The sequence below is a fragment of the Natrix helvetica genome, assembly GCF_964273705.1.
Source record: "Natrix helvetica genome assembly, chromosome: 12".
NCBI classification, from domain to species: Eukaryota; Metazoa; Chordata; class Lepidosauria; order Squamata; family Natricidae; genus Natrix; species Natrix helvetica.
In genome coordinates, this window is record NC_138556.1 from 11,621,892 (window position 1) to 11,635,667 (window position 13,776).

The 13,776-nt window shown below is 43.7% G+C and overlaps 1 protein-coding gene across 1 annotated transcript; it reads right to left on the reverse strand.

Annotated features, from left to right (window-relative positions):
* Nucleotides 1–3,136: 3,136 nt before the first annotated feature.
* On the reverse strand, nt 3,137–13,707 carry PEX11A (peroxisomal biogenesis factor 11 alpha). The gene is made up of 3 exons (XM_081965114.1): nt 13,595–13,707; nt 9,000–9,115; nt 3,137–5,328 (listed from the first exon to the last, which is right to left on the reverse strand). Exons 1-3 carry the CDS (start codon nt 13,651–13,653, stop codon nt 4,769–4,771), a joined length of 735 nt encoding a protein of 244 aa, XP_081821240.1. The 5' UTR covers nt 13,654–13,707; the 3' UTR covers nt 3,137–4,768.
* Nucleotides 13,708–13,776: the final 69 nt, after the last annotated feature.

Sequence of the window (13,776 nt, forward strand, 5' to 3'; positions counted from 1 at the left end):
AAAAAAAAAAAAAAAAACCAACCAAGTTCAGAAAGCACCAAGGACCAGTTCAACCCTGACCTGCAAATATTCTCTTTGTCAGGCCTGAAGTTATATTCCTTTTAGGATTTTTGGCCTGCCACACTCTCTATTATTTTCCTATGCTGTTTCATTAGTGTAGTAATTGGGAGGGGGAATAGAAAGGAGTAGACTTGTGGAATGTGTTGTTGTCATTCCTTTCTAGAAGCCCAAGGTCATCTTTTGTCTTCGCACCTTTGCACCATACCGGAACCAGCTGGGTGGAGATGCCAGCGTGGCCGAAGAAGAGTGGACCATGTGATGGATTTATGGGTGTGGGGATAAGATCATGAACTTTCAATTGGGTGGAATTCCAGGAAGCTTTTAGATTTGGGATTCCACAGTTTCTTGCCAACATGTCTGTCTTATTAAATTGGAACTTTAAGGATAGCTCTGCCTTGGATTCTGATTTAATTCTGCATGATATATGGAACGCTGACACTCTTCCTTTGACAAAGTCCTGGGGCTATAGATCAAAGTATGTGATGGGCACCCTCATAAAACTGCTGCTAAGTCAAGGTCTATCCAAAAGCATCCATCTACCATCCATGACAATCTTTCTGGATGTTATACATCATATAAGGAAGACCTTTGTGAACCCATAAGCAAAATGTCAATAGGTGGCTCGGTGGCTAAGACGCTGAGCTTGTCGATCAGAAAGGTCGGCAGTTTGGCGGTTCAAATCCCTAGCTCTGTGTAACGGAGTGAGCTCCCGTTACTTGTCCCAGCTTCTGCCAACCTAGCAGTTCAAAAGCATATAAACAATGCAAATAGAAAAATAGGGACCACCTTTGGTGGGAAGGTAACAACGTTCCATGCGCCTTCAGTGTTTAGCCATGCCAGCCACATGACCACGGAGACGTCTTTGGACAGCGCTGGCTCTTCAGCTTTGAAACGGAGATGAGCACCCCCCCTAGAGTCGGGAACGACTAGCACATATGTACAAGGGGAACTTTTATCTTTACTTTTAAGCATAATGCCAGGGCTTGGTGGGATTTTTTTTGTGGCATCGAAACCACCTATTTCTTTCTTTATTTTTAATTTAAAAATATGTTTTGAGAGTCAGCTACAAGAAGTAGCCTGCCAAGCACCTAGGGAAATGCCTGCGATGTCTGTACTCAGATATTGCCAGCTACTCCTTTATAACCATGAAAAATCCTTCAGTGAATTCCCCAGTTTTCAATATGTTTCATTTTCATGCTAAAATAAATAACATTTATTTTCGTTGCACTACCCCTTCCCCCTTTGCATGTTCAATGCTTTTCACCCTAATCCGTTACTCCATGATGTAGGCAAAAAAGCAAGAGAGGTTATGTAAACTTGAAATTCTTCCCTTAAGCCTGGCAAAGAGTCACCGAAGCACAAAGAGCAGCTGCCCTTCCAAAATGAAATATTTGGCAACAACCAATAAAGACCCAGCATATGCAGAGAAATTTAACCAGCCTCTTAGGACATGGAGATGTTGGTAGAGAAACTAGAAACTTCATTTAAATTCCACCTCCAGTTCTTCTCGTTTACTCTCTCATGTGGCTCTCATTTACAAATGTCCTCTTAGTTTCTCATGCACTTCGATAATGCAACTTCAGGGTCCACAAAATGCACACGGCTTCTTCAGAAAGAGCATTAAGAAAAGCCAATGACTCCCATATCAAAATGGTGCCTGAGTTTAGTTCTGTTACCAATCAAATTTTCCTATAAGAAAGTATTCTCCTCCTTCTTTTCTTTCCTTCCTTTCCCTTTTCCCTTCCCTTCCTTCTTCTGTTTCCTTTCCTTTCCTTCCCTTCATTCTTCCCTTCCCTTCCCATCCCATCTCATCCCATCAATTTTAGTTTTGATTTTCTACTTTGTGGGTGTGTGCAGCCTTCTATTTATTCTATTACCTTATTTATTAAATTTACTTGCTGCCCATCCCACCGTGGGGCTAACCAATTTCGTTGTATTTATTTTGTACAATGACAATAAAGGCTATGCTATAATGTAGGTGGCTTTTTAGTTTAGTTTTTACCTTTTTTTTTTTTACTAATTACAGTTTGTCTTGTATTCTTTGAAAAAGTATTGAAAATAACCTTCCCCAACTAGCTGCTTTCAAATAGCTGAAGGGAATAAAATATGGCTAAACAGCGCTCCTTCTTTTGCCAAAGGGACACTTAACCAACTACAGGTAGTCCTTGATTTATGACCACAACTGAGCCCAACATTTCTGTTATCAGGTGAAACATTTGTTGTGAGTTTTGCCCCCTTTCTTGGCACGGTTGTTAAGTGGATCACTGCAGCTGATATTACTAACCTGGTTGTTAAGTGAATCTGACTATCCTGTTGACTTTGCTTGTCAGAAGTTCGCAAAAGGGGACCACATGACCCCGGGACACTGCGACCGTCATAAATATAAGTCAGTTGCCAAGGGTCTGAATTTTGATCATGGGACCATGGGAAAGCTGCAAAGGTCGTAACTCTGAAAAAACGGACACGTCCCTTTTTCAGTGCTGTGGAACTTTGAACGGTCAATAAGTGTAAGTCAAGGACTACCTGTATACATCTTACTATCTTCTTCTATATATATAAAAAACGGCTGTGTTTGCGTGCGTGCCTGTGTATTCCAGCATAACTCTGGAGCGCCTCGAGCAATTTCAACCAAACATGGTACACAGATGACTTACTCTCTGGAAACAAATACTGTGGGGGTAAGACACCCCTAACCCCCTTCGGTGTGTGTGTTCTGTTAAGATACAGCCTGTTGTGCCTTAAAATGGCTTCTATAGTACAGCGCAGTGGAATTGCCGAGGTAACAGCTTCACAGTAGGGGAAGGGGGTGGGGGAATCCAACATTAGAAATTACATTTCTGGGGGCACAGGGAAAACATTTTTAACTAATTGTTGCTGAAATCAGGACTCAGGAAGTTGCTTTTGTAGGCTTTACAGTACGAAGGCGCTCCCTCTGGTAAGGGAGAAAATCAAACATTAGAAATTATGTTTGGTCTGGACATTTTCCCCGTATAAATAAATACCCGGACAATACTGAATTATTGGCTAGTACATTATAAACAAATTGTGGACTCGTTTGCAATGTGAAAGGTTTAGATATTCTTTTATTTACATTTTTTTCTCAGCCAAATACAATTGCACTTATTTCAGAGAGAATCAGAATGCTGAAGAAAAAGGCACAATACTGCTTCTTAGTCCCAACTGCCAACTGAGGTAAACAGTTTCATTTCTAGTAATGCATAGTTTAAGTACAAACACACACACAAAAAAAACACTTCTCCCTCACCTCCACTGCACATTTAGCACCTGAAAACAATGCTCCGTACAGTATACCCATTTTTTTCGGAGGGGATCAAATGTGTTTTTGGGTGAACAAATGCTCACCTTGATTGCATAGGCAAAAGAATGAACCTGGCATAAAAACTAAAATCATACAAAAACAACAACTTCACAGTCTGACCAGAAACAAGAATACCATATTTTTCAGACTATAAGACACACCGGTGTATAAGACGCACCAAGATTTCGAAGAGGTAAGTAAGAAAAAATAGTTTTTGTCCTCCCTGGTCCCCAGGAACGCTCTGCAGGCTTCAGCAGGGCTGGGAAGGCAAGAACGCCCCAATTTCTGTAAAAAAACAGATGGAAAATGGGCCTTTTTTTGCAAAAATGGGGACATTTTTGCCTTCCTCCAGCCCTGCTGAAGCCTGCTTCTGGGAGCTGGAGGAAGGCAAAAACGCCAGTTTTTGCAAAAATGGAATTCGAGGGTGGGGCTTCGGGAGGCCAAAAATGGCTGCATTCAGTGTATAAGACACACCAACATTTCCACGCTCTTTTGGGGGAGGAGGTGTGTCTTATACTCCGAAAAATACGGGAGCTAAAAGTTAGCTAGAGACAGCAATTTGGCTGCCTGTGAACATGTAGTCTAATGTTTCTGGTTAAAGAGGGTTTGTTAAGGTCCAGAATTCATCCCAGATAACAGCAATAAACTCTTTAACAACCAATGCTGGGAGTGGGGAGGGAAGGAATTACATAAACTAAAAGGCAGTTCTATTCCAAATTCACTTCGAATATGCTGTTTTCTTTCCCAGGATAAAAGACTGACCGGCTCTTCACCAAAGCTTGATACTATCCCATCTTGAGTAGTGACAGTTTTCCTGGTTCTGTTGCATAGAAGGAGAAAAATCTTCAATCGAGAGCCATTATCCCTCTCCAAACATATCCCAGGTCATTGGGCTGCCCAATGTGACAGCACAAAGAAAGAAGAATTGAACTAGGGGTAAAGATAAAGATTCCCCTCGCACATATGTGCTAGTCGCTTCCGACTCTAGGGGGCAGTGCTAATCTCCGCTTCGAAGCTGAAGAGCCAGCACTGTCCAAAGACGTCTCCGTGGTCATGTGGCCAGCATGACTAAACCCCGAAGGCGCACAGAACGCTGTTACCTTCCCATCAAAGGTGGTTCCTATTTTCCTACTTGCATTTTTTACATGCTTTCGAAGTGCTAGGTTGGCAGAAGCTGGGACAAGTAACGGGAGCTCACTCCGTTACGCGGCGCTAGGGATTCGAACCGCCGAACTGCCAATCTTTCTGATCGACAGGTTCAGCATCTTAGCCACTGAGCCACCCTTGCTACTAGGGGTAGGGAGGACCAAACTCCATCATCAAAGAGGGGAAGCCAATATGCACCAAGCGTGAAATGCCGCCGTGCCAAAGGGAAGCCCTGAGAGAACCTCAGTGTTTCAACCGTAAGTGCGGCCTCATCACAGTAAGGATTCCCACCAGGGAGGAGATAAGACCACACAACCCTATAACTCCAGGGTTGGTCTTGTAGATGCCCAGACGGTCCAACGGGCTGAAGATGTCGCAAAGGTTCTTCACTGTATCCAGCAAGAGGGGTGGATAGTCCTTTAATGTGAAGAACACAAGCAGGAGGAAAGTCTGTAGCTCACCGTTGGTAAGGAATTGGAACTTCTTCTTGCCAGGAGTCAAGGCCTTTTCAGGCTTCTGGCTGCACGCTGTCTGCTTCATGCGCCAGCAGAGCTCATAAAAATCCTTGATCAGGTTTATCACCAGGGAATAGTAGTAGCACTTGGTCGCCCAGTTGCGCCACTTCTTCTGGTTGATCTCCGAGAGGAGCCCAATGCTCTTCACCCACAAGACGGTGTCACAGGCGAAGTACATCACACGGTTCACATTGGAGGCCGTCAGGCAGAAGCGAGGAATGGCGTAGGGCAACTGGGAAGCTTGATGGGCAGCCACCAAGGCATGTACAACATTGCCAAGTCGAAACACTGCAAGAGAAACCAGAGATGAAACATGCTAGGGGGGGAAAAGACCCGGAATCTTATGGTGCCACTCATTCATTCCTTGCAACGATGGACTCCATCAGCTTTGGACCATAATTCAAGATCTCTTTTTTGGGCTACCTTGCCTAGGCATGACTGTAGCTCAGCCAATAATGGTAGTGTGTGTGTGTGTGACCGCACGCACGCAAAATGATCTCCCCCAGAATGTTCCAATCACAGTGTGGTTTGAGTTTCTGGTGCCACTTCTGGAACACTCAGAATGGCCGATTTCCCACAATATAACCTTTTGTGCATCCTTATTTCTGCCTGTCTAGCTCATAAGTATACGGGTAGATCCTTGAGAACATCCTACGGTTTTAACCAAGAGCAACTTTAAGTCCACCCCAATGGGCAGGGACTCTGAGAGTCCTGGTCCAATATCTGAGGTCTCCAAATTGCCAATCCATAGGGAGTTCTTATAATCCTTTGCTTGATCTCTAAAAGTGGAATGCTGCTCCTCCACCTGGGGCTTTGCCAACCCACAAAAGACAACCCACACAGAGTCTTCTTTTGGTAAGCCCAGGTCATAATTAAATGTGCGATCCTTAAATGCCCTTTAGAAAAGAGCTGATAAGGATAAAAATGTCTCATTGCAGCATACAAATGTTAACACATCAACGGACAAAAAAGTGGGGGAAATAAATGAACTTTGTGTCTTAGATTGAGTTCCAGTCCTGGAAAGCTATTACTAAAACACTCCATTGATGGCTACTCCTACATTTCATCAAGGGTGATCTTCTGTAATTAGGCCATCCACTCACCCACCCATCCATCTGTCATCTATCCATCTGTCATCTATCTATCTATCTATCTATCTATCTATCTATCTATCTATCTATCTATCTATCTATCTATCTATCTATCATCTATCTATCATCTATCTATCTATCTATCTATCTATCATCTATCTGTCTATCTATCATCTATCCATCCATCCATCCATCCATCCATCCATCCATCCATCCATATGTAATATCTATCTATCATCTATCTATCTATCATCTATCTATCTATCTATCTATCTATCTATCTATCTATCTATCTATCATCTATCATCTATCTATCATCTATCTATCATCTATCTATCTATCTATCTATCTATCATCTATCAATCTATCATCTATCTATCTATCTATCTATCTATCTATCTATCTATCTATCTATCATCTATCCATCCATCCATCCATCCATCCATCCATCCATCCATATGTAATATCTATCTATCTATATCTATCTATCATCTATCTATCTATCTATCTATCTATCTATCCATCCATCTATCTATCTATCTATCTATCATCTATCTATTATCTATCTATCTATCTATCTATCTATCTATCTATCTATCTATCTATCTATCTATCATCTATCCATCCATCCATCCATCCATATGTAATATCTATCTATCTATCTATCTATCTATCTATCTATCTATCATCTATCTATCTATCTATCATCTATCATCTATCATCTATCTATCTATCATCTATCTATCTATCATCTATCTATCTATCTATCTATCTATCTATCTATCTATCTATCTATCTATCTATCATCTATCTATCCATCCATCCATCCATCCATCCATCCATCCATCCATATGTAATATCTATCTATCTATATCTATCTATCATCTATCTATCTATCTATCTATCTATCTATCTATCTATCTATCTATCATCTATCTATCTATCTATCTATCTATCTATCTATCTATCTATCTATCTAATTTCTATCATCTCGCACTCTCTCCATCTTCTGCAGGACATCTGCCATTAAAAAGAGAAAATATGATACTTAAAATTAGTATGATAATCTAAATAGAGAAAACTTTCAGTAACTATGTAAAGAATATGAAAATTTAAACACACAAGGAATTTAAAGCATGCATGCGACATTCTATAGCATTTGAGGTCCAGAAAGTAGGTCTGAAGAGCTTTATCATTGCCAGGAGCAAATTGTCCATTGTAAAGGTTCCATCAGGGTTGCGGCATATCAATAAATGTTCATATCATATAAATTAGGCCTCTAAGGGTAACTTTAGGGCATGGGAAGTACTTACAGGAAGATTGCTTAATGAGCTGGGAGTAGAAAGTGGTTAGACCAGCCACAGAAAGAAAAAAAAAATGATCTAAAGGGGGAAAAAATGTTTTGGACCAAGCTACAGTGATGGGATCCCTCACCATTCCTGCAATTAAGTCCCACCATTAAAGGAAAGGCTGGGGGGGGGCATATACCAAGCCCCCAAGCAAGGACATTTATCATGGCAAAACCCAACATACATATACTAGCTCCCTGGCTTCTGGTTAAATGCCCTGAATGGGGATGATTTTAAATGGAAATAAAAAGATTGCTGTGCTTAAAAATGCAAACACCCCATTGGGAAAGGATCAGGCCAGTCAAACAGGCTATTCCCTCCCCAGCCCAAAATAAATAAATAAATAAATAAATAGCAATAGCACATTTCTCATGCATGCGAATGGGTGAAATGTAGATTAGGACACAAACAATCCAGGTCATGGGAATGCAATAATCATGAAGTGACATGCTAATTGGAGAATTTTGATTAATAAGCAAAGCAGACTTTCCCATTCAGGTGCAAGGAATGAAGATCAGCAGGTAGGAATCAGCAGTTCCTATTTGGAGAAAGCCATAATGTCAATCATCCCCCCTCCCCCCCCCCCAAGGCCATCAAGAGAACAGCCTAAAGTCTATTGACTCAGGAAAGCAGGAGGAGAAAAATATAGAATTTAAGCCTCTGAGCATAGATCTATTTAAAGGGCTTTGCTACCAATATTCCTGCAGTGGACAAATCTGGATGTATTAGGTTATTCCAACCAAAGGGCTCATAGGAGCTACAATCCTTTAAGGCAGGGGTGTCCAAACTTGGGAACTTTAAGACTTGTGGACTGGCTGGGGAATTCTGGGAGTTGAAGTCCACAAGTCTTAAAGTTCCCAAGTTTGGACACCCCTGCTTTAAGGTAAAGGTAAAGGTTCCCCTCACACATATGTGCTAGTTGTTCCCGACTCTAGGGGGCAGTGCTCATCTCCGTTTCAAAGCCAAAAAGCCAGCGCTTTCTGAAGACTTCTCTGTGGTCATGTGGCCGGCATGACTAAACGCCAAAGGTGCACGGAGCGCTGTTACCTTCCCACCGAAGGTGGTTCCTATTTTTTCTACTTGCATTTTTTACATGCTTTCGAACTGCTAGGTTGGCAGAAGCTGGGATAAGTAATGGGAACTCACCCCGTTGCGCACCGCTAGGGATTCGAACCACTGAACTGCTGGCCTTTCTGATTGACAAGTTCAGCGTCTTAGTCACTGAGCCACCACATCCCTGCTTGGGCAACATTACAAAATTCCTAATCTGTAATCCAATTCTGGTACTCAGTATTTCTCTCTCTCTCTCCCTCTCTCTCTCTCTCTCTCTCTCTCTCTCTCTCTCTCTCTCTCTCTCTCCTTCTCTGTCTCTGTCTGTCTCTCTTTCTCTCTCTCTCTCTCTCTCTCTCTCTCTCTCTCTTTGGTTCTGTCCCGCCCACCTCTCCCTTATTTTGAGACGATCAGCAATCCATTTCTTTTTCTTTCTTCAATAGGCAGTATCTAAAACTGACATACTCACTCTTGCGTCCTGAGTTCATGCTCGATTCCAGAAGTCTGAGCTTCATAACCACTTTCTCTCGGTGAGTCTTACGCTCTAAAATATAGCTAAGCAGCATGCATGAGTACTGAGTTGCTCTGGAAAGGGAAGGAAAGAGAGGCGCATCGCTGGTCACACATCCCAGGCAAAGCACAGGCTGTGTCCTCCCACAATGAAACCGAGACGTATATAGTTATAATATAGGAGTGCAGGTCCCACCCTATGCAAAAGATGCTACAGGACTGTTTTGCTCTAAGGCAAACGCTCTAATATATGGTTTTGCACAGGGTAACGTTGCTCAATCAGAGGAGACACTGCAAGTGGCACATGAGAATCTATTATAGTCAATTATTCTATTTCCAAAAGCATTTGCTTGTTAAAAAAAAAAAGGAAAAACATTTGCCTCCTTCCAAATGTCTACCCCTGTGATGGCAAACTTACATGTGCCAGAGGTGTAACGCACAGCCCACTCTGTGGGAACACGTGCCATCGCCACCTGTTTGGGGCCTTTTTCAGGCTGTTTTTCAGGCTGTTTTGGCCCAAAAAACCACCTTAAAATGGCCTGAAAAACCACCTTAAAATGGCCCAAAAAACCACCTTAAAATGGCCTGAAAAAGGCTAGAAAATGGCCTGAAAAAGGCTAGAAAATGGCCTGAAAAAGGCTAGAAAATGGCCTGGAAAATGGCCAAAGCAGGTATGCACACGCTGGCCAGCTGGTCATCAGATTTCCGGTGCTCGGACGTGTGCAAATGCACACACATGCATGCATGCTCGGGTTTGGGAGCTCAGTGCCAAAAAAAGTTTGCCCAGTGCTGGCTTATCAGGAGAATAATGGTGGTGCAAGTGTTAGCCCAATGGGATAACACTTTGAACCCTACGCAAAAGGTATCCTAATGGAATGGGATGAATCAACCAATAGCCAATTCCTTGGATCTATAGACAGACCTATCATCAATGATAGGTCGCAATGCTATATTTCCTCCTTTTTCCTTCCTACCTGAACATCCGTGGAACTGAACCAGGGAGCTTCACACCACCTTTTCCTGTGCTACACATCAAGCTGCCGCTTGGGATAACCGGTCAACGGTTGGAGTAGGACTTTTGAGATTGGGGTTCAGTTTCATTCAAAACTGATCCGTTCAGCCTAGAGCTCACATCCAGTATGATTTATCGCACAGATGTTTGTACTGTTGCAAAGATAAAATTGGAGGAGTGATTGCTACCCACACACACTGCCTTGAGGGGATGAAGTGAGGTGGGTGGTGAAGCGGTCCAACCAATGGCAATCCCTTGGAAAGCAGCAGGCGATGTTGAAAGATAAGTTTACATAACACCAGGAAATAAAAACACGAAGCAGGTAAGGTTGAGACAATGCATGCATCGGCAACTCTTTGGAATGGTTACCCCCCATCCCCCCCCGCTCAACAACTTTGGGGGAAAGAGATGGGGGGAAATTACTACATAGAGGTATATGTGCTGTTTGTGATTCTCACACCTATAAGGTAAAGGTTCCCCTCGCACATATGTGCTAGTTGTTTCTGGTGCTCATCTCCGTTTTTTGAAATGATGCTCATCTCCGTTTCAAAGCCGAAGAGCCAGCACTATCCGAAGATGTCTCCATGGTCATGTGGCTGGCATGATTAAATGCCGAAGGCGCACGGAACGCTGTTACCTTTCCACGAAAGGTGGTTCCTATTTTTCTACTTGCATTTTTAACATGCTTTTGAACTGCTAGGTTGGCAGAAGTTGGGACAAGTAATGGGAGCTCACTCTGTTACGTGGCACTAGGGATTTGAACTGCTGAACTGCTGACCTTTTCTGATCGACAAGCTCAGCGTCTTAGCCATGAGCCACCGCGCCCCAGGTTCTCACACCTACACAAGGCAGTAAGACCATCATGCTCACATTCTTTTCTTTATTCAAAAGTCTTCCCCTATGGAATGATCAGGCAAGTCTGTTTCTCCTACTGGGTTTTCTTTTACATTTTATTGATATTTTGAGGGATGGTGCCGGGATCGTTTCCCCTTCGTGATCTGATTTCCATCAAATGGGATCTCCTTCAATCTTCTACCACCCTGTCCAAAAGCTTCCTTGGCTGGGAATCCAGGGAATTGTGATCCCAAAACATCTGGAGGGCACATCTGGAGGGCACCAGGTTTGGGAATTTTTGCCTGTCTAGGGAAGTAGTTTATGGTTGTGTACAATCCACAAGGTTAACAGTGCTCCAGAACATCAAGCTGGCCACATGACCACAGAAATGTCTTCGGACAGCGCAGGCTCAATGTCTTTGGAGATGAGCACTGTCTCCTATAGCTGAGTTAAAAGGGACTTCTTCACCTTTACAATCCACAAGAGAAGGTAACTTTGACCCCCGACACCTGTTAAATCTCAGCAATTCTCCACTCTCTTTCATTGCTGACAAGCATTATCATTATTATTTTTTGTTAGTTGCGAAGTTGTGTCCGACCCATCGCAACCCCATGGACAACATTCCTCCAGGCCTTCCTGTCCTCTGCCATCCTCTGGAGTCCAGTTAAGCTCATGCCTACTGCTTCGGTGACTCCATCCAGCCGCCTCATTCTCTGTCGGCTCCTTCTGCTTTTGCCATCAATCTTTCCCAGCATGAGGCTCTTCTCCATTAAGCATTATTTTTACATTGTGTAATTTCCATAATAGGAGTAGAGCCATGTTTGCAAATACACTCAGGAGTGAAGAGCAATGAAGAAATATGTCAAATATAAATTAAGGATATCAGACCTACTGATGCCTCTGTTGAAGCAAGCCTCAATGCAAGCATTCCTACAATTCCTTCAAGTTATCAGATTTGTGACTGTCATCACACAATGGCCAACCATGATGCATATGAGCCTTAACATGTTGCACAAACTCAGTATGCATGAACCGGAGTCTTGCATAACACCAGGGAACAGGTTGTTTCAAGGAAGCAGATGACCGGGTTGTGCAAAGATACCTGTAGCCCACATTCACACATCCTGATTCATGGAGTCTGATGAAGTCCAAGGGTGTGCAGGAATACCTTGCCTTACACCTGATTGGTTGGTTTTTCCTGTGGACTTCGACTAAAATCCAGAACCCACGAGTCCCGTGGACTTGAAACTTGCCAAATTTTCGAAAACATTTTACAGCAAAAATTATCACGAAGGCATCTCACGATGTTAATATAAAATGTCATAAAACATTTCCTGAGATCCACTGCTGAAGTTTGAGACTGCTATACAGCTCCATGCGGGCTGCTCTGTGCTAAATATCTCTCAGAACTTCTAAAAACTTTTCCAGTGAAGGCGTGGAGGAATCTCATAAGGTCAACCTACTTTCCAAAGCACCTGAGGGCAGGACAAGAAGTACTTAGGTGTAAGATCATTCAAGACAGACCGAACCTAGAACTATGGAGACATTTCCTGACAGGGAGAACAATTCATCAGCAGAATGGTTTGTCTCTGGAAGTTGTAGATGCACCATCACTGGAGTCCCAAAGATGCTTTTTTTTTTTCAAGAGGCAACTGGACTTTCTGGTTTTTCTTTGAAGATGTTTTGCTTCCAAGAAGCTTCTTCAGCTCTGACTGGATTCCATTCCACACCATTGGGTCAGAGCTGAAGAAGCTTCTTGGATTAGAAGCGAAAAGTCTTCAAAGGACAACCATGACCTGAATGACTGAGAATCTCCATAGACATCCATCACTGGAAGCTTTCAAAAAGAGACTGGACAGCCACTTATTTGGCATGGTATAGGGTCTCCTACTCGAGCCGGGGGGCTGGACTAGAAGACCCCCAAGATCCCTTCCAACCCAAAAAAAGGAATTGAAGTGGGGAGGGTTGTGGCAACCAGGATGATTAGGGGACTGGACACTAAAACATACGAAGAACGGTTGCAGGAACTGGGCATGGCTAGTCTAGTGAAGAGAAGGACCAGGGGAGACATGATAGCAGTGTTCCAATATTTGAGGGGCTGCCACAGAGAAGAGGGGGGCGGGTCAGGCTATTTTTGAAAGCACCTGAAGGCCAGACAAGGAATAACGGATGGAAGCTGACCAAGGAGAGATTCAACCAGCAAATAAGGAGGAACTTTCAGACAGGGAGAACAATCAATCCATGGAACAGAAGTTGCCTTCGGAAGTTGTGGGAGCTTCATCACTTGAGACTTCCAAGAAGAGGTTGGACTGCCATTTGTTGGGGATGATTTAGGGCAGGGGTCTCCAAAAAGTTGGCAACTTTAAAGTCTTAAAGTCTCCAAGTTTGAAGACCTCTGGTTTAGGGTCTCCTGCTTGAGGTGGGTGGGGGGGGGGAAGTGAGGAGGGGGGATTTGGACTATGAGGTCCCTTCCAACTCTGTTCATCTGATCAGATCTTAATTCGATCTGAACCCAACCAGATGGGTGCCCTAGCCCAGAGGTCTTCAAACTTGGCAACTTGGGGTCTTCAACTCCCAGAATTTCTCTGCCTTAGCCCAAGGGGGAGCATGGGGAGGAAGGGGTCTGCAAGTTCCTTGCAAAGGAAGGAGGGTCCCGCCACCCCCTTACCGGTATTCTCCCCCCTCCCCTTGCGCTGCTCCCCTCTCACCGAAAGAGTCTCTCCCGACCCTGCGTCTGGTTGGTGAAGTGCACAAAAGCCTCCATCATGCCACCTGCAAGCCCCCCGGACCGCTCCGAACTCTGGACAGGAATCAGCTGTTTCTCCCGGGGCGGGGGCGGGGCTGAACCGTGGCCACGCCCCCGGCGTTCCATGGTCTTTCCCTTCCTTCC